General features: G+C 38.9%; 1 protein-coding gene across 2 annotated transcripts in view; it reads left to right on the forward strand.

The window, feature by feature from the left end:
• The window catches only part of CDH20 (cadherin 20), a 496072-nt gene extending 474832 nt beyond the window's left edge, over positions 1-21240 (forward strand). For both annotated transcript variants that reach the window (XM_040353580.1, XM_040353581.1), the window contains 5 exons: positions 2516-2652; positions 5901-6022; positions 13168-13285; positions 15119-15370; positions 19276-21240. In XM_040353580.1, coding sequence (XP_040209514.1) covers positions 2516-2652; positions 5901-6022; positions 13168-13285; positions 15119-15370; positions 19276-19769 — 1123 coding nt within the window. In that variant the 3' untranslated portion in view covers positions 19770-21240. The remainder of the gene's footprint in view (positions 1-2515; positions 2653-5900; positions 6023-13167; positions 13286-15118; positions 15371-19275) is intronic.
• The last annotated feature ends 879 nt before the right edge of the window (positions 21241-22119 follow it).

Here is a 22119-nt window from a genome sequence, read left to right on the forward strand (position 1 = left end):
GTCATGTTACAGTATATCAGATATCAACCTTGCCACCAGTAAAAGTCAAGCTTGGCTATGTTTCTTCTGCCTCACAATGCTTCCTACTATTTATTGAAACCACCCAAAACAAAAAAGTTCAACATGTGAATTTTACAGCATTTATCAATATTTGCATATAACTTCAGCTGCATATAACTCTGTGCTAATAATTTTTGCATGCCGTTTCCTTGTGTATAGACTTGCACTCTCAAGTTAAAATGCATACTTAGGTGGTAGGCAGACATCTCTGGTATAAGTGTTAACACAACAGTAAAGTACTGATCAATTGCCAAATGCAATCTTGGTGATCAGTTCTTTCCCCAAGATCAGTCAGCCATATAGCAATCTACCAGATCACCTATCCACAATACACAGGAGTAGCTTTAATTAATAGAAATACACAGCTTATTAAAAAGCAATAGTTAATTACAGTTGTGAAACAGCCTATGTGTCTTGGACTGTGAACGTTGCATTCCTTCACTGGTAAGTTTAATATTTCATTAGAATATAATGATGATTCTTCTGTGGTTTGCAGAAGAAAAATAATCTAAATTCAAGGTCTGGTTATTAAGAGAGAAAAATTAGGAATTCATAAGAAATGTATTGCTTCTACAGCTCTATAGCATAATAACCATAATCGCAATACTAGGGTGACCTTCAAATATCATGAAATTAGAATGCGCTGAAAAAAATTATTTACAAGTGTAAGTCCCTGTACAATTTATCTTAGACCTGCAGTACAGTACATGGATCATTTAGTGTTCACGAATTGGAGGAGCTTAATAACCACTTTCTTGTCATTTCAAATAAAGCAAAGCAGAAGTACCATATAAGTCAGTTGATAAGATTGGAAAATAACTGTTTGCCGTAGTAAAACATGTATTTTAAAAGCAGAACTTTATTCACCTTGGCTCTAGCAATGCGGCGTCCCAGAGCACCCTGCCCACCTGCTGGCATCTTCCGTGACTCAATCGCTGGCAACTTTGGCTGGACAATACATTTCTGTGAAGTTGAACTCCAGACAGTAAAATTCACAGATGAAATACATATAAGGGAGCTCTTTTACATGCCAAAAGATTTGTATTTCTGTTCATCTATTTCTATGACCTACACTGCACCGCCATACAGCACAGCCTTGTCTAGCGGGGCAAAATACCTGCGTTTCTTTGCTTTAGTTAAGGGACACTTAGGCCACGTACACACGGTCGTTCCAAACTGATGCGAATGGTCCGACGGGGCATTTCCATCGGTTCATCGCTGAAGTGGCCTGATGGTCTGATGTGCGTACACACCATCGTTCCAAAAACCGATCGGGTCAGAACGCGGTGGCGTCAAACACACGACGTGCTGAATAAAACTAAGTTCAATGCTTCCAAGCATGCGTCGACTTGATTCTGAGCATGCGCGGGTTTGAACCGATGCTTTCTGTACTAACCATCGGTTTGGACCGATCGGGCAGCGGGCCATCGGTTCGATTTTAAAGCATGTTTTAAAATTTTGGACCGAAGGACAACAGACCGATGGGCTATACACATGGTCGGTTTGGACCGATGAAACTGAATCTCGATCCATTCTCATCGGTTTTGTCTGACCGTGTGTACGCGGCCTTAGGCCTCGTACACACGTCCGAGAATCACGTCAGGAAAAACCCGTCGTTTTCCCTGATGAGATTCTTGGCAAGAAACTCTTGCCGCCGGAGTGTACTGACTTTCATTTCAAAAGAACCATCGTTCTCTTGAAAGGAAAAAACGCAGTGATGTCATCGCGTATGACGAGCATGCGCTCGTCACATTCGATGCTGTCGCCACCATCTTGCTTCACCCTACCTATGCCGTGGAAGCTACCGCGCATGTGTCAAAGTCATTTCGAGCATGCGCGGGTTTCCACGGCGACAAGTATACACACTCTCAGGTTTCTCGTCGGGAAACAGGCTGACAAGAATCTCGACGAGAAAAAAAGAGAGCAGGTTCTCTTTTTTTCTAGTCGAGATTCTGGCCACACGAACGGGAATCTCGGCAAGAAGCAGTTTTCTTGCTGTTTTTTGCCGAGAAGCCCGGTCGTGTGTACGAGGCCTGACAGGTCTTCTCTCTCCACCAGCCCGTGTCAGTAAAAGTAGAAATATGAAATGGGGGTGCTCATCTCTCTTCATTCTGCTCTCTTCTCATAAGAGCATGTACCTTATGAGCACTGCAGCACAAATGATCTTCTCCTTGTGCTGACCCCCTATTACAGATTTTGATATCAAGTCAATTTCAGGTACTTGCACTACCTGCAATTAAAATCATGCATTTGTATTTATTTTTTGATACAAGCTGAATTTATTTAAGTCTTTGCATCTGTCTGGAACTCAGCTTTCAAAATTATTGTTATCATTGGGAAATTATATGGGAAGTTATTGTAATATTTTTCATTAAAAAGAAAAAAAAAATTGTCTCTTATAAGCTTAAATTAAAAAATGTGGACTATATATAACAGATTTTAATAATTTTTCCAGATATTCTATTGACAGAAACAGTGATCCTGGGAGATATTTCTATGTTGACATTACTACAGGAGCATTGATGACAGCAAGGCCTTTGGATAGGGAAGAACTGGCATGGCATAATATCACAATTTTAGCAATGGAGATGAGTAAGTATTTTATGTGCAAAATGCTTTTTACTCTTTCCAAGTGTATAATAAACTAAAAACTGTTTTGGCTGAAGTTGTGTTTTATTTTGCTACATTTTATGGAACATTAATTTTCAGATTCTCAAAACCTTGTCTGGTTGTGTTTAGCTCTGAACTTTTGGCACCAGAAATCTCAGCACATGAATTTCTTTCTAAAGTAATTTTATTTCATGTGTTATACGCTCATCACACCCACAAAGGTATGACCCACGTATTGACCTTTAACCTGAAAGTTAGTTACGTTTTTTACAAAAATTTGTTAGCAAGTAGGTTGAAGATGAAACGACTTCATAAGTCGCCTCTGCATTAAAAGCTATTCCCCGTCTGGTAAAAATGTTTTCCTAATTGCACACTGTATGCTCAGCGCAGTGTACGGTACTGGCATTTCACAGATGCAGGGAGGAAGTAACTTCCATGCACATGTGTTGACATTACATCATCTTTAGCTGGCCAATAAGAAGAGAATAGACTTTTGACTCTGAAGAAGACCATTAGATGGTAGAAGCAACAATGAAGAGACAAGAAGGAGCACAGAAGCCATGTTGCAGGAAGGCATTTTGGGAGTACAAGTAATGAGCAAAAATTCTGTGCATATTTTCACATTATGACAAATGCACCTGGGGGCCCCAAAAAACGAAAGATCCATTTAAATTTAGACCTATCATATAATTTAGTACAGATACTGATTTAGATCTTTTCCTGCCTCAAGACAGGGATGGCTTGCAGTGATCCACTGGTATGATCTGTTAAAATAAGCAAAAACAAACAGAGACACACTCACACACACTCACACACAGCTTCTGTTGGGCTGGAGCTGAAGCACAAAGCAGACAGACACAGGAGATGCAGTAGAGAAATGAGAGCAGAAAGAACAGACAGATGCACACACAGAGAATGTAGTAAAAGAATGAAATACACACCCATCAATCCCTCCCAATCACCCTCCACTGATTACTCCCATTCAGTCTCTTTTTACACTATTCAAAGTTCCTTCAATAATCCCAAAGCAAGGATTTCCTTCAACGTTTCTCTGAGTGTGGAGGAGGGGAAGACAGGAAATGGCCAACTTCCTCTTGAAAATCCACGTGACATAAACGTTCTCTCAGTAAAGCAGACCAGTTTACATAGAATTTCTTTTGGGGTCTGTAAAGACAGGAGCATGGGGGGGAAGGGTATTTCCTTTGAAAAGTCCAGGAATGCAGGGGAGTGAATAGAGACACACATGTAATGGAGGATAGCAGGATCTGTTCTTGTATAATGCTGGATTCATAACTTTAGGACAAAATCTGAAGAATCATCCCAAGGAAAATATACACTTCATTTCAGTGGTTCTAATCATAACACAATAAAATATTCATTTTATTTCATATCTAACACAGTCCATCACAATACTTGTATAGCACCATCAATTTACACAGCACTTTACATATATATTGTACCTGCACATCAACCCCTGCTCTTAAGGAGCTTACAACATGAGTTCCCTAACTCACATTCATATATATATACTTACTAAGGCCAATTTAGACAGAAGCCAACTAAACTAACTACCAACTATGAGCATGTCTTTGTAGTGTGGAAGGAAACCGGAGTACCCAGAGGAAACCCATGTTGGCACAGGGAGAACAAGCAAACGTCAGGCTGGTTGGAATTCGAACCAACGACCCTAGTGCTTCCAGTTGGAAGTGCTAACCACTTAGCCACTGTGCTGCCCATGGAATGGAATGGAATTCCTAAAGCTAACCCTAAACCTTGAGTTAAAATATCAATATTTTATTTTAAAAGCTGTAATGACTATAAAAATGATGCCAACAACAACAATGTTATCACACATAAAATGTCATGCAATGAAAATGTTTGTGCCCCTTTAAAACGAACCAAATGAATAACAGCAAAAACCCACGCCAAATGTCTCTGCAAATATTAAACAGTCCATTTTGCAATAATCACTCCTTTTTTATGTTATCCATATGTAGCACTCCCCCCGAAGGAGCTGCTGGTTAGTTTTGATTGGCATGTTACCTCTATTCCTTCGCCGTCTAGGGTATATCATGAGAGCTGAGAAGAACTGCAATGTCCACACTTTAGGTGTCTTTTTCTGTGCTTTATTACCCAAACGGGGTAAAATAATAAAACCAGTAGTAGTTGAAGAGGTGGAAAGGATACTAGGTAGTAGGTTTAGGTGTATAACTTTGTTCGGAAACATTCCTGCTTTCAGCGATAAAACTTTCGTCGCCACTCTAGCCAGAGTGGGTATTGTGCACCCGGATAGGCCTCTCTCACCAGCCTAGCAGCCAGGGTGTCACACGTAAACTTTAGCAAAGTCTCTGCCACAGACCTTCCCAAAGGTGGAGATGTATTCGGTCCAGAATCCTTCTTAACACAGGATTAAGCACCCAGGATTAAGCACCCAGATCTCGAGTAAACTTTAGTGAATTCAGAACCGACAGGTGACCATCATTCAGCCTCTCAGCAAGCGTACGTCCTTCGATGAAGTCTAAGGTCTCTCCTGAGATACCAGCCTCGTGCTCGGTACTCCCCCAGACAGGTTCTTCATTGGGCGGCTTCCTCCCTCAGGACGGACAGCACAGGACCACTCGGCAACTATAGACCCAGTCTGACTATCAGGCCTACACGGAAGATCACAACCCTGGACCAACATGGTCCCGGAGCCAGGAACACTTTAACACGCACCCCCGGCCATGAGGGCCACACACGGGGTGGTGGGACGACAGTCCAGCGATCGACGACTGCAAACCAATGACGTCTGTCCCTTAAGTACTCTCCCCCAGAATGCACAGCGGGGCGATCAACCCTCACTAATTGTCTGCCGAGGAAAAACACCCAATACGCCCTGACTCGACTGCTGCCACCCTTGGCCTGGGGTGGTACCAACACCCCAGACAACAATAGTGGTTACTCACAGTACAGCCATAGCTGGAACAGAGGCCCAAATTTGGCAAAAATAACACGGCCAGAGGCAACTAAATCTCTGACCACCCTCTAAATTTAAGGCAGCACCAGCTATGAAAGTAGCAGGGCGCTACACATACCTTGTAATTTGTCCAAGAAACCCACCATGACATTTTTTAGGAGATTTTTTTTGTAACATTTAAATTGTAATTTACATTACAAATCTGCGATTTACTTGCATTTATTGCACATAGCTAAGGACATAATTTACATTCTGATTTATTTCAATCTTTCAGATAATCCAGCACAGATTGGAAGTGTTCCGGTTACAATAAAAGTACTAGATGTCAATGATAATGCTCCAGTATTCACCAAATTCTATGAAACTTTTATGTGTGAAAATGCAAAAGCTGGACAGGTAAGAATGTTTTTTTTATCATTATCAGTTGATGTTGAAAAAAGCTCACTACAAACTTTATGGACCAAAGCAAGTAAAAATTCTTGGGATATTACTCAAAGTAAAACAGCTATTATCCACTTCCTATATTGTTGCATTCTTAAAGCTAATCTGAAAGCAGCAGATATGAAAGAGTCACGCTTTATCCAGTTAGGTATCTATTACAAAACCTTTGGAATTGATCTGTATTGGAGCACATTCTAGCAATATTTGGGTTCCTCAATCTCCCCAAGATCCTGAGAGCAAGATGAGCGACATTATCTTGACTTAGGCGAGCATGCAAGAAGTCTGGGTTTCATTTGAGTATTTTCCACATTCTGCTTCTAATTTTTTTTTATATGTGTACATTTTTAGGTTTAAACTAGCCTTTGTTTTATTTTTTTGCTGGGGGGGGGGGTGGTTTTAGAGTAAAAGGAAATAACAGGACCTTTCATTTTAATGCATGGACCAATTTAAGCTGCTGTTTCTTCCAATAAACTATCCAATGACTGTTTTGGTTAGATCCTATCAGTGACAGTTCAGCTTCAATTTTCATTGGGTAATATTGGTAGTTTTGGCCCTGTGAAAATGTATTTCTGCAATAGTTGAGGTCGTCAGTTAAAAATGGTAGCCTGTAAGTTATTTTTTAGAATTTTGCCATTAATAAAAATCTTGTAAGTTTAATACCTTTTTTGCTAATATGATCTTTTTCCACAGCCGTCAACTCAGGCCTTGCTTAAAATAGAAGGGGTAGCTTGTACACAATCAGTATTGATTATAACAGACCCGTTACTACCTTGTTTGTCTTGTAGTTGCTTCAGGTGTTTTTTACAGATCAATATAAAGAAGCACGTTATGTTCTTATTAACACTTCCTGGATAAACTGATGGAATTGATGGGCTGAGACAGTGATTATGATTAATCCTTACTTCCCCAGTATATGATTTGTATTCTATTATATATTAGGCAAGTTTCTCCTTTCATGTTTGAGAATTTTCACTTGTACTTTTCCCACTGACAATTATTAAGAGTTGTAAAGGCAGAAGGTTTTTTAGCTTAATGCATTCTATGCATTAAGCTAAAAAGCCTTCTGTGTGTAGCAGCCCCTTTTAGCTCTCCCTAATACTTACCTGACCCCTCTCTGTCCACGATGTCCACAAATCCCTTGGCCATTCAAGACTCTCCCTCCTGATTGTCAGTTAGTCAATCAGGGTAGAGAGAGGGTGGGCCGAATGAAAGCTCTGTGTCTGAATGGACACACAGAACTGCAGCTCGGCTGGGTTTTTTTACCAAAAATATGAAGAATACATATCGCCCTAAACTGAGGAGGAAATTTGTTTTGTTTTTCTTTTAAATTTGGGGGGATATTTATTATAGCAAAAAGTAAAAAATATATATTTTTTCAAAATTGTCGCTCTTCTCTTGTTTATAGTGCAAAAAAAGGACATCAATTTTGTTTTTGTACAACGTCGCACGACCGCGCAATTATCAGTTAAAGCGACAGTGCCGTATTGCAAAAAATGGCCTGGTCATTAAGGGGCCAAATCTTTCAGGGTTTAAGTGGTTAAAGGCTTATGCAAACGGACACAGGGTAAAAAAAAAAAAAAATGATATATTTCAGCACTCGGGAAATGTGGGGGGCTGGGTTCAGGGTTGGCAGGTACAGTCCATTGTCAGAAGCCTATCAAAATGAATGACAGGCTGAAATATGCAGCAGTAGTACACAGCTACAGTATATGTGCATCCAAGCAGTACTTGTATACAAGCCCATATGTATACGAGAAGGTATGCATATAATCAGCATATTCAACTCATAGAATTTTTACTATTATGTATATACTATGTAACAGGTTACTAAAGCAGCCTAGTAACAACCTACAATGTAATTCCAAACTATAGAGATGATTTTTGCAGGGTCTTGTATTATAGTGGAAAAAGAGTGGATAGGTGGATACCTAGATAGCATGCCATTTAACTTGCATACAGTAAAGCAATAAAAGTGAAAACAATTATTAGTCCTTTAGTAATTTATGATGTTTCATAAAACTTTGTTAAATAATCATATATGTACCCTAAATTGTTACACTGCAAAAGATAACTTGCTGTTCTGTTCCCCAATGGCAGATTGTCTGTAAATCTCGTTACCAGCTCTAAACCTTCCTGAATAGATACATTTTTTATACATCAATAAATCTGCTGCAATTTAAAAATGAATCTGTATTGGGTGTAAGGGATTTACCATATCAAAACTCAATAACGAGCTGGTCATCAAAGAAGTAAAAGGAAATGCTGGACAAACCACTAAATACAGAGTTGAAATACATACAAGTTTGCAGTTTGCTCTTTTTCTAAATAATTATGTATATATAATATTATTTACACGTATTCTTCACATTACACAGTTAAATGGGTGATATACTTATTTTTTGGTTTGGCAATTCCCTGCTAGTTCAGCAATGCCGTTCATCACCTTTCTTCTGTCTCATTTGACAGTTAATCAGCATCATAAACTCTGTACAATAAGCAGTAAGCTGTCCCATGACAGTAAAGTTGACCCAGGAAGTAGCAGAACAGAATCTTACTGACTAGTGAGTGTAACTAGTGAAGTGAGTGTATTATTAGCATGATTGGACAGAATCAAAAATACTTTGTAGAGTAATGCAATCAACTTACATTTATTTAATCTGCGTATTTAGCTGTTTGACTGCAATTCTACTTTGGCCAGATTATTGTGCCCACCTTGGGCTTGCCAATATTTACACTGATATATTTACCTAAAAATCAAATAATTTGGTCATTCTAAAATGCCAATCCCCCTTTACTAAGCAACTAATACAAAATACAATTCACTGTCAAATTTCACATTTGTTGTTCCATAAGGGTATGCTTACTTTATAACAGTACAGTACAAACACTTTAGCTTTAAAACAAAAAGTGGTTGAGGTTAATCGGTTAAGGATATACTCAACTCATATGTACATAAAAATATGCACCTTAGTAAAGTTGATGAAAAAGTAGGCATACCCAAAAAGTATATCTCCACTCCCAAGGGTCCTTTGCACTGGAGAGTGTAGCACAGAAAGTGCATTTTGAGAAAGGGCAAATACTTTGACATCAAATAAGTGTTGACAAGAAAATAAAAAAACATGCTAATGAATAAAACAATCTATTTAAGACTCAAGATTATGGCCAGGCTGGGCTTCCACACACAGGATAAACCACCCCACATGTATGCTTCAGTGAATTAGATTGTTCATACAGAGTCAATGAGAATTCCCCCAAGACAATTCTAAATCCATGGGTCCCACACTTTTTGGGCAATATTTTTTTTTTCTAGATTAAGAGTGTGTAATAGTTTGTAATTGGCTACTGATTCATTATTTCATTCAAAAATGACAAGAAGAAGTAATAGAATATGCATACATACCAAGTGTGAGCAGAATTATTTACTAGCTGCGAAAGAAACTTAAAGTACAACTTAAAGTATAACTAAAGCAAGAGTGATAAGGAGCCAAACCACTGCCAGGTTTTTTATTTCTGTCCTTGTTCAGGAGATTCACTCTCTTTATTAAGATTTACTAAGCTTTTTTAAGTCTGTCGGTGAATTAATATTCTTTTTGTATTTTTCAAATAATTAATTCTACTGTTTCCTAAATTACAATTAACAGCATTAGCTATAAAGTAATAAGTGTGAAACTACTCTGAATATAGATTCACTAGATGTCATTGTAACGAAACGTCCTACACTCCGCTTCAGTGTTTGCGTCATATACCGCGTCCTATCAGTCTAGATATGGATATCAGATATTCCAGCTGCTCTCAACACACAACGAGACGAGACTTGTTTGTGTGCTAAACATGGAGGGCCAGATCCACAGTGAGAGTACGCCGGTGTATCTACTGATACGCCGGCGTACTTTCAAATTACCCGCGTCGTATCTTTGGTTTGAATCCTCAAACCAAGATACGACGGCATCTGGGTTAGATCCCACAGGTATACGTCCTCGTACGCCTTTCGGATCTAAGATGCAATACTTCGGTGCCCGCTGGGTGGCGTTCACGTCGTTTTCCGCGTTGGGTATGCAAATTAGCTATTTCCGCCGATCCACGAACGTACGAGCGGCCGGCGCATTTTTTTATGGCGTCTGTAGTTGGCTTTTTCTGGCGTATAGTTAAAGCTGGTATTTTGCGACGTCATTTCACGCAAAGCATGGCGGGAAATTTTGAAACGGAGCATGCGCAGTTCATTCGGCGCGGGGACACGCTTCATTTAAATTAATCACGCCCCCTAATCGCTGATTTGAATTCCGCCGCTAGAGATACGCTATGCCGCCGTAACTTACAGCGCAAAATCTTTGAGGATTTGAAACAAAGCCAAGTAAGTTACGTCGGCGTAGCGTATCTCTGATACGCTGTGCCGGTGCCGATCTATGTGGATCTGGCCCGGAGTGTTTATTAGAACCAATAATGCAACCTTATATACAGTTTAAAGAGGAGGTAACCAGAACATAAATTAACATGAGCTAATTAACTAATCATTTACCCAGACTAGGTGACTCAGATATGACCTTTCAGAGTAGATGTCACGTCTCCGCTCACCTGCTATACAATACACATTATCATAGTGTAAACACAGGACATCTTCACAAAAGAGCAAGGAAAACCGACAAATGGCTGGAGGTGATGGCATTAGCATCTAACAGTATGTGTCCCAACAGTATGAATGAGTCACTCTTACAATTAACCCGTTGAGTTTAGAATCAACAAACAGTAAATAGTTCTTTACAGATATCCTGGAATATATTGTGGATAATAATTACATAATAATCCCATCTCAGGTAGTCCAAGATATCATTCCTCAGTCATCCTATGCCCCTAGTGGACATAGGATGATTTTAGACATAAGAGGGTCTGGTGATGTCCCTGGTAAATCTGTCACAGTCATCAACAGAAGTATTTTTCTATAAGCACACATAATATCCCAATACAGACAGAATGTTAAAGATCCTAGTCATAGATAATAATCTTATTAATGTTTAGCATTCTGTATTGTGTGCTTTAGCCATAGGAATGTGCTGAAAGGTTAAATCCATGGGAGAGATTAATAGATCAGGGTGGGATAAGTAGAAAAGGGACGATCTCTAAAATATATAGGCTGTTGATAACCTCCATGGATGATGGGTCAATGCATCCCTTGGAAAAATGGGAGATAGAATTAAACCAAACAGTCCCAGAGAGGTTAAAGAAGAGGGTTATGGACTATGTACATTCTACCTCAAAGGATACAAGGGTGAAAGAAATGAACTATAAATTATTGACCAAGTGGTACTATGTCCCCACTAAAATGTATAAAATAAACCATGATACATCACCCCTGTGCTGGAGGGAATGCGGGCAAGAAGGAAACCATGCCCATATATGGTGGCAATGTAAATTGATTCAAACATATTGGGTGGAAGTACTAGGTCTGATGAAACAGATAGAAGGGAAGGAGATAGAACTAGACCCTTGGAAATGCTTATTCCATGCAATGGAACGTCAGAGGAAAAAATATAGAGCAGCTCTTACCCCGTTTTTATTGAATGCAGCGAAAGCATTAATCCCGAAATATTGGAGAATGAAGGAACTACCAAGGATAAAGGAATGGTTTAGGGAGGTATATAAAACAAGGGTAATGGAGGAATTAATACGTTTTCAAGAGGATGCGGAGACAAGATTTCGGGGTACATGGGGGAAATGGATGAATTTTAAGCAGTCCCCGACCTATTTGGAGATTATGGGGAGCGAGGAGAGTACATAAAGGCTGGCGCCTAGGTGGCGGATTTTCTACCCCACTGAGCTTCGCCCCCCCCCTTTTTTTTCTCTCTTTCACACAATATGAAGCGATATGGGGGAGGATGCAGGATCTCCCATTTCACTTCTCTAAAAGTAAGGATACACATATGGGCACTGAGATAATCATGGGATACACGCTAAGAGGGGTAAACTCCCCTTTTTTCTTTCTCTCTTGGTTTGCAGACAAGAGATATATAGGTATACATATAGGGTAATGGGCTGGGTGTAAGGGGGGTGATCATGTGTGGATTTACATGAAAGTATGTTTCCGGATATGATCCCCTCTCTCTCTCGTTCCCTCTGTTCACCTTTTTTTTGGGAGGTGGGGTGTTGGGGGTTTTCTTTTTTTTTAAATTATATGTATGTATGTATATATATGTATATGTGTGTACATGTGTATGTGTGTATGATGTATGTGTGTATATATACAGGGGGGAGGGGGTTGGGCGGCCGCTTTGATCACTATGTCTCCGAGAGGTTTCTATTTCCCCTATTGAGGTTAAGAAAAAAAAAAGAAGGTACCATGGTATAAAGAGACACACTTTGGATGTGTGATTTAGAGGATGGACCTAACTGTGTGCCCACACATTTATTTCTATATTATTGTACATGTTTTATGTATGAATGTATTTATGTGAACTTTATAATGGCTTTTGATTTTAAAAATGTTTCTAAAAAGTTTGTAAAGTTTTTTCTATGTGAAAAAGAATACAAAAATGTTTAAAATGTAGCCATAGGAATGTTTTTTAGTCGCAGTCTAACCACCCATATGCTCTTTTGCTGCATTACCCAAAGGCACCTTTGCCAAAGACAATAGCATTGAAACAAACATGAAAAGAAGATAAAAGGCAAAAAAGTTCAATGGAAACATATTTGATTACAATAAAAATTTCAGTGAAGTTTGATTACAATAAAAATCACCAGCAGTAAGGACAAACATTAAAAAGATCATATATTGCACTGCGCCTTTTATAAATTAAGCCTTGTTTCTCTTATGTTAGAATCCCATGGATTTCTAAATGAAGCAACCCTTCATCAGTGGTAGAATAAATGATTTATAAACTCCCATAAATTTGAAGCTTTAATTGAGTTGCTCGAATGTAATGTTAATGTTTCCCTATGACCTTCCAACGTTTTACTGAAATGTGAAATTGACAGTTAATTTTTCTTCGAATTGTGACTGTCTGTTATGTATTATATACTTCAAACAGCTTAAGCTTCTATAACAAAGGCATTTAATAGAGTTCAGTTATCAGTAATTTCACCTGTTCTATTCTTCATTTGCATTTCAGCTGATTCAGACTTTGAGTGCAATAGACCAAGATGATCCTCCAGAAGGCCAACATATATCCTACAGCCTGCCTCCAGAGGGAGCCAACAACCCAAATTTTACATTAAGGGATAACCAAGGTATCTATATTGATAACTGGATTTATTTGTAGGATTGTACTTATTATGATTATAAAACCAACACATTTGCATTAGACTGCATTGTACTAAGTCCAACTTGAAATAGCGTTTTTACATTTTAGGTTGATTGGTCAAGGGTTGGAACTTACATCAGATTTTTATTGATGTTGGAGACCTTAATGAGAAAAGTTTGATCCCCTCAACCTTTTTTCGTTGGATATCCAATGAAGCTGACTTTCATCAGTCTTGCCTACACACCAATCAGTCAAAAATCCGACCGTGTCCAAACGCGGTGACGTAAAACACTACTACGTGCTGAGAAAAATTAAGTTCAATGCTTTCGAGCATGCGTCGACTTGATTCTGAGCATGTGTGGATTTTTTACCGATGGACTTCCACAAAGACGATCATTTTTTTTCTATCGTTTTTTTATCCATAGGAAAAATGTAAAACATGTTCTATTTTTTTGCACCGATGGAAAACAAGATGATGGGGTCAACACACGATCGGTTTGACCGGGTTTGATCAGGTGTACAGGGCTTAAGTATGCATTATACATACCTGATGGACAGCTTGGGAAGCCAGAAATCACTGTAGTAGTCAGTACTACTAGAGTGATAGCTGTGATGTTCCTGGTCCTGCTCAGGTTCTATGCAAGTGGCTTCTCCACTGCACACAGACTACAGGTGCATAGAACATCTTGTACTGTATATTTTAATGTATGCAAAGCATGATTGGAAGCCATTAGGATCTTGATGTCACTGCCCCTCCTCTCCACCTCATTCATTCAAGTATGAGTAATGCAAACTTACATTGTGCCAATGTAGACCAATGTAAGTATGCAATGCAAATGATAGCTGAAACGCAGCTTTAATGATTTCCCAAAAGAAAGCTCAAGTTTTAAATGTACAACAATTACATAGAATCCATGATCAAACAAACCGATGTTGTTTTTGGCAGTATTTACATTTTTCCTACTAGTACATGCACATTATATATATATATATATATATATATATATATATATATATATATATATATATATATATATATATATATATATATATATATATATATATATATATATATATATATATATATATATATATATATATATATATATATATATATATATATATAAATATATGGCATGTCCCAAAGCATGTGATTACTGGCACAGATTCCAGTGTGCTTAATTGAGCTCTCAGCTGAACTTTAAAGCCCTTAAATGGATGATCCCATGTACGAAATCATGTAAAATGCAGATCTAGAGGCAAAAGTGGCACTGTCTTTAGAGGAAAGAAGGGTTTAGCCTTGGTTTAAGACAGGGGTGTCAAACTCAATTTCATCATGGACCGCATCAGCATTATGATTGCCCTCAAAAGGGCCGGTTGTGTCTGTAAGATTAGATGTCCAGCGCATCCCCTCCCCTTACATTAGATGTCAAGAGCCACCCCACCATCAGAAGTTGAGTCCCCAAATCTCCCTTACATCACAGTGCACCCCCTTTCCTTATGCTGCTGCTGGGAAGAAGCTGGATGCATTGCTTGAAAGCAGAAAGTAGGGGTCTGGAGGAGGACCAGAGGAGGGTTGGAGCTCTCCTGTAGTTGCAGGAGAGGTGCGAGGGCCACATAAATTGGCCTGGAGGGCCAGATTCGGCCCCCGGGCCTTGTGTTTGACACCTGTGGTTTAAGAGGTCATTCCCAATATAGTAATTGTTATTCATTTGTGTTATAACTTTAGTAAAAAAGTTAACTAGTGTTTCTTTGTAATTAAGCATTATATAATAACTAAGTTTCAACTGCTAATAAATGTGTATTTTTATCTACACAGATAACACTGCTTGGATCTTAACCAGGAAATCTGGCTTCAAACAGTCTGAACAGAACATGTTTTACATCCCCGTCTTAGTACTAGACAATGGGAGGCCCATGTTGAGCAGTACTGGTACTCTAACAATACAAGTTTGCAGCTGTGATGAAGATGGTGACATAATGTCCTGCAGCGCTGAACCATATACATTACCCATAAGCCTCAGCAGAGGGGCATTAATTGCAATTCTTGCTTGCATATTTGTGTTATTAGGTAAGATGATGCAATAACATAAATATTACACTAAATTGAAACACATGTTGACATCCTGTCTTGGGGGGTGATGATGCAACTACAAGAAAGGCCGCTTTATGCTTTCTATAAACAAAAGTTGAACCATAAAGGAGTGATCACAGACATTTCCAACTTGTTAAGACTAAGCTCTTATTATTTTTTGGAAACGAACCCATCCATTTTCCAAGTGCTTGAACCACTTGCAAATATCAGGCCCTATATGAGAGGCCTAACTTTATTATAAAAAGAACATATAGAAATAGAAAAATATTAGAGCAAAGAGCATACAGTCAACTCTAATTCTAATCCCTCATCAAAGATTGCAATAATTTGCCTGCAAATGAGCTTGACAAACATTCCAATATTCCTCAAGGTTCATTCTACACTTCCATATGTGCCAATGAACTTCTCATATGAGCCCACAACCCCCAGTCCAGTATTTCTACCTACATAGCTACATTAACATTACAGGTTTCCCTTCAATCTGTTCATACGTTAACCACTTAAGGACCGCCTAACGCCTATATACGTTGGCAGAATGGCATGGCTGGGCACAAGCAGGTACAGGTACATTGCCCTTTAAGTGCCCAGCTGTGGGTCGCACGTGCGCCACTGGCGGTACGCTCGTGGCCCGATCCGAATCTCTGTGACCACGCCCACGGAACCCGCGGACCCGATCGCCCACCGGTGTCCCACGATCGGGTCAGAGGAGCTGAAGAACGGGGAGAGGTGAGTGTAAACAAACCTTCCCCATTCTTCTCTGTCATAGGGAACGACGATCACGGACGTCACACGTCCAGCCACACCCCCTACAGTAAGAAACACACAATAGGACACACACTTAAGCCCTTTAGCGCCCCCTAGTGGTTAACCCATTCACTGCCATTGTCGCTGTGAAAATGACAATGGTCCCAAAAATGTGTCAAAAGTGTCCGATGTGTCCGCCATATAGCCGCAGTCACAAAAATCGCTGCCATTACTAGTAAAAAAATTATTTAAAAAAATGCCATAATACTATCCCCTATTTTGTAAACGCTATAACTTTTACGCAAACCAATCAATAAATGCTTATTGCGGTTTTTTTTACCAAAAATATGTATCAGCCTAAACTGAGGAAAAAAAAGTTTTTTAGATATTTTTTGGGGATATTTATTATAGCAAAAATATTGAATTTTTTTCAAAATTGTCGCTCTATTTTTGTTTATAGCGCAAAAAATAAAAACCGCAGAGGTGACCAAATACCACCAAAAGAAAGCTCTATTTGTGGGAAAAATAGGACGCCAATTTTGTTTGGAAGCCACGTCGCACGACCACGCAATTTTCAGTTAAAGCGACGCAGTGCTGAATCGCAAAAAGGGGCCAGGTCCTTTACCTGCATAATGGTCCGGGGCTTAAGTTGTTAAAGGGTCCCCCACTACATTAGCTGTTTGCCATCCTTAGTTGTATGTTCTGCAAAATATACTTTACATTATATGCCTCCTAAAATAAGGCTCCCCCTAATAAAACCCATTAGTCCAGCATGTAACTTTAATCAGAACAATTAAATCCAACTGTCAATTGCACATCAGCAGTGAAATAACAACAGCATTTCCTGCAGAAACCCCGTTCCTTAGTTTGAAGCTGATTTTAGTTTTAGTTCTATGTGAACAAAGTGACAGGACCCTCAAGATAACAGAGGCCCAAACAGCAAATATTCAGTTGTTTTGAAAGTAATGAATGTATCACATCTCTGCTGTCTCCCCAAGAGGGAAGCATACACACTGTATCTCTGTGAAGAGTTCCAAATAATGACATGGTAGTATAATCACAGACTTTTAGAATACTCTCTGTCAATCAGCAATGATCTGCCCACTTATGGTTGCAAACCACCTTCCTGCATTACCCATTAATGATTAGTAATGTCTGAAATAGTCCCATTAATGATTAATTACCCAGTAATGAAATATGATTAAATATATACAGTAGTTGTGTAAAACACTGCTGCACTAGAAAAGCACTGTTTGTTTTATTCCTCAAACAAAGTTAAAGTGTACTTAAAACCAAAAACTTTAAAGCAAACCAGTAATCAGGGAAATATGGGTTGCAATTGCTGACCTTTTTTAAAAAAATGCTAGTTGTCTTGTGTCAGTAGATATTGAGGCACTGAACAAAAGAAAAATGAAGTCAAAGTGAAATTAGAACTCTTAATCAGCACACTTAGCCTGGGCCAGTGAAGCCAGGAAATCACAATTACAGCAACAAACATTTTCAGAACTAGAGGTCAGCATTGTCAACCCACATTGGGCCAGATTCACAGAAGAGATACGACGGCGTATCTCCTGATACGCCGTCGTATCTCTGAGTGTATCTATGCGACTGATTTATAGAATCAGTTACGCATAGATTTTCCTAAGATCCGACAGGTGTAATTGACTTACACCGTCGGATCTTAGGATGCAATACTCCGGCCGCCGATGGGTGGAGTTTGCGTCGTTTTCCAGCGTCGGGTATGCAAATGAGGTTTTACGGCGATCCACGAAGGTTTTCGCGTTCGTTACGTCGTCGCTAGTAATTTTTTCTCGTCGCAAAGGTAAGCCTGCTTTAACATGGCTTAACTTTAGAGCCATGTTAAAGTATGGCCGTCGTTCCCGGGCCGAATTAAAAATTTTTTTTTTTGCTTAAGACGTCGGGGAATACGAAAGTACGTTACCCACGTCGCCGTTCAAAAAAATTACGTCACTTTGCGCAAAGCACGGCGGGAATTTCAAAACTGAGCATGCGCAGTACGTCCGGCGCGGGAGCGCGCCTAATTTAAATGGTACACGCCCCATTTGAATTAGGCGGGCTTGCGCCGGACGCCTTTACGTTACACCGCCGTAAGTTTACACGCAAGTGCTTGGTGAATCAGGCACTTGCGCTGAAAACTTGCGGCGGTGTAACGTATAGACGATACGTTACGCCGCTGCAAAGGTATGTGAATCTGGCCCATTGTTTCTACTAGACATGTGCACACTGAAATATTTTGTTTCAAAATTTCGTTTTTGTCCAAGAAATACATTTATTTAGTTACTCCCGGTATTAGTTTTTATTTATTTTGTTTCGTTAAAAAATGCATTTGTTCTAAGAAGATTCGACGGAGCAGCTAAACTGTACGACGCTGAAATCATACATTTCCGGTCGAATGTTCGACAAGCTATAGAAGAATTCTAATGTTGTATGACACTAGTAATAATTATATTTAGAAATTATTGTTACAAGTCAACCAACATTCGAATTCTTCTATAGCCTATGGGCTGACCATTTGACCGGAAATGTACGATTGTCGAATCTCCTTAGAACTTTCGACAGACACCATAAGCATTCAATGACAGATTCAACGCTTGTATGTTTTTCGCTGCTTCGTCGAATCTTAATGTCGAATGGTCTACTCCAACACTGTCTCTATAATGTTGAATCTTTCCTCTCTATGTAGAATAATCTTGAACTAAGAGTTACCGCAGGTTTGATAGACATGGATTGCTATTGTCAGCATCATGTTGTGAACTGTTGTAGCAACGAAAACTAAACTAAAGCATTTTTTATGTCGGATCTTTGGGATTTCGGATTCTGCACGTTCATTTTTGTTTGTTGAAACGATAACGAAAATACCCGAAATTCAGACGAAAATGAATTTGGACGAAAACTAATGCACATGTCTAGTTTCTACCGCTAAAAATTAACTTAGAGGAGACACCCCCTTCAGTACATAACTTCCCTCCTTATGGAGCGTCGGTTGAGCTTCATTTACAAATAATATAGATTGTGAAAGTATGCTGTGGTTTGAAAAGAAAGCTGAATTTGAAAATTGTTGTGAATGGTTCTTACTTAAATAACCTATTACTTATGAGGCTATTGTTCTGTTGCAGTGTTGGTGCTTCTTATTTTATCAATGAGAAGACACAGAAAACAACCGTACACTATTGATGAAGAAGACAATGTCCATGAAAACATTGTAAGATATGATGATGAAGGGGGAGGAGAAGAAGACACAGAGGCATTTGACATTACAGCTTTCTGGAATCCAAGGGAGGTCCATGTTGGAAAAAATAGGCAGGACATGCAACCAGAGATTGAAAGCTTGTCCCGTTATGTGCCTCAGACCTGTATGGTGGACAACAATGTTCACAGCTATATGTTGGCTAAGTTGTATGAAGCAGACACAGACATTTGTGCTCCACCTTTTGACTCTCTTCAAACTTATATGTTCGAGGGAGATGGCTCAGTGGCTCAGTCACTAAGCTCACTACAGTCTTTAAGTACAGACTCTGATCAGAGCTATGATTATCTTACTGACTGGGGTCCACGGTTCAAAAAGCTTGCTGAGATGTATGGAACCAAGGATAGCACTTCATCTTTGTGATGGTAAAAAGGAGATTTGAGTCATTTTATGCAGGGCATTGAGCCCCACTTAATCTGGATCCATTTACTTTGGGATTTCAATTGAACGTTACATAAATGGAAAACCATAAATGGTGGAGTCACTAAACATGGATGATAGCTTATGATTGCCTAACCTTGCTCTGGATCAGCTTTATTTGGTCTACATGTACAAAAACATACTGGATAATGTTTATCATCCATGGAAGATTAAATATTTCTTGAATTCAAAGGACTTTTACATCCTGGAGCGTTATGGCATATATTTTTATACGACATCAACATTTACACTTGCTATCAAATACGTGAAATGGCAAATAAGCAAAGGAAAATATTGTTTTATTCTTAATTTATAAATGCTCAATACTGGAAATGTCAAATATGTGTAAAAACAAAAATAATAACACTGTTTAATCTATTTCTATGACCAGTTTGATCTCATATTCATTTCTGTATAAGCACTGGAATCTTATGTAGTATCCGATCAAACATAATAATACTAACATTTTTTTTTTTTCAGTTTTATGGAATTTTTTCCTTTTCAACTTTATGGTGGCACTTGCTGAGATAAAAAAAAAATGTCAAACTGTTTGTGCTTGCACATCCTGTGTCACTGCCATGTGCCAAATGTTGTTATTACATTTTATACATGAAAGCCAAATACATAATCTAAGAGGACCCCAATAGGAACCATTAGTTTCTAACACAAACCCAATAAAATGTTATTTTCTGCGGAAAATAACCCTCATGACATCACCATGCACCCACATGGACATTTGAAAAGAGTTGATTTTTTGGGTTCCTGTGTGTGGCCACTCTTTCTGTTCATATCATAGCTGAGCAGGTATAAACATAGAAGAAAATCTTATCTTGTTTCCGTTTACATTCTCTTCTTGCAAGGGAGATTTTTTTCTGTGTTCCTGCTCTATGTAGCAATGAAGGAAGAATACACACAATGATGTGTGTTGTGTGCTGGAGAACTTTGTATTGCATCATCTCTGCTTCACCAATAAAACAAAGTAAAACATTAAAAACAAGATCCATAATTTTAACATGGCCGACGTTCATCTTTAAGGTGTATGTACACTACCAGCATTTTAAACGGCTTTCTTTATGTTATTTAACCGAAGAAATGTTTACATCAGAGCTGTCCAAGTATGACCATAAAGGAGCCCACATTTCTGTAATTAGTATGTTTTTGTGGGCCTGTTACTAATGAATTAAATGAATATGTAATCAAGCAAATTTTTTCAGGGAAACTGGGAGCTCCAAAGAGCTTTGGAGGGCTGCTTTCAGCTTACCAGTTGGACGGCCCTGTACTTGATGAACAATTGTGGAATCCCAGAAAAGTAAACCACATTTTGTATATTTGTCAATAATTTTGGTAATGAAATATGATGTACTGAACAGCCAGTACTTTAGCAGTTCTTTAATAAAAGTTGTACTTAAAGATATCTCTTATGTTTTGTTGTGTATGTTTGGTCCACTCATAATGTAACTGGTTAATTATTTAAAATGAATGTCCATCTTCTTTCATAATACTATTCCGCTTTTAGAACAATTTTGTATACATACCTTCTTTTAGGTGTCTTCAGTGATGTCACAGGTCACGTATATCCACTTTTCCTCAGATTGAGAGTGGATCCCAAATGTTGGCATGTAATAACATGGGTCCAATCTCTGCAGAATTCTTCTGTGAGTTGGGAAGTCTATCAAACACTAGGCTCACAGGAATTAGGTTCTCACCATTGGCACTGGATCAGATAATCTGCAGGAAACAGCACTGGTGGTATGAGTACTGGTGCTAGAGCTACTTTTTTATTTTAACTGATGCTAGCCAATGTAATTTTTCATAACTTACCAAATTTGATTTGAGCTTTAAAGGGGTTGTATAGGTACAATTTTTTTCCCTAAATTGCTTCCTTTATCCTAGTGCAGTTCTCCTTTACTTACCTCATCCTTTGATTTTGCTTTTAAATGTCCTCATTTCTTCTGAGAAATCCTCACTTCCTGTTCTTCTGTCTGTAACTCCACACCGTAATGCAAGGCTTTCTCCCTGGTGTGGAGTGTCGTGCTCGCCCCCTCCCTTGTACTACAGGAGAGTCAGGACACCCACTAGCACACAGCTCCTGTATCTATCTGCAATGTAGAGAGCGTTCTGACTCTCCTGTAGTTCAAGGGAGGGGGCGAGCACGACGCTCCACACAGGGAAAAAGCCTTGCATTACAGCGTGTAGTTATAAACAGAAGAACAGAAAGTGAGGATTTCTCAGAAGAAATAAGGACATTTAAAGGCAAAATCAAAGCATGAGGTAAGTGAAGGAGGACTGCACT

This window comes from Rana temporaria, chromosome 5 (assembly GCF_905171775.1).
Source record: "Rana temporaria chromosome 5, aRanTem1.1, whole genome shotgun sequence".
NCBI classification, from domain to species: Eukaryota; Metazoa; Chordata; class Amphibia; order Anura; family Ranidae; genus Rana; species Rana temporaria.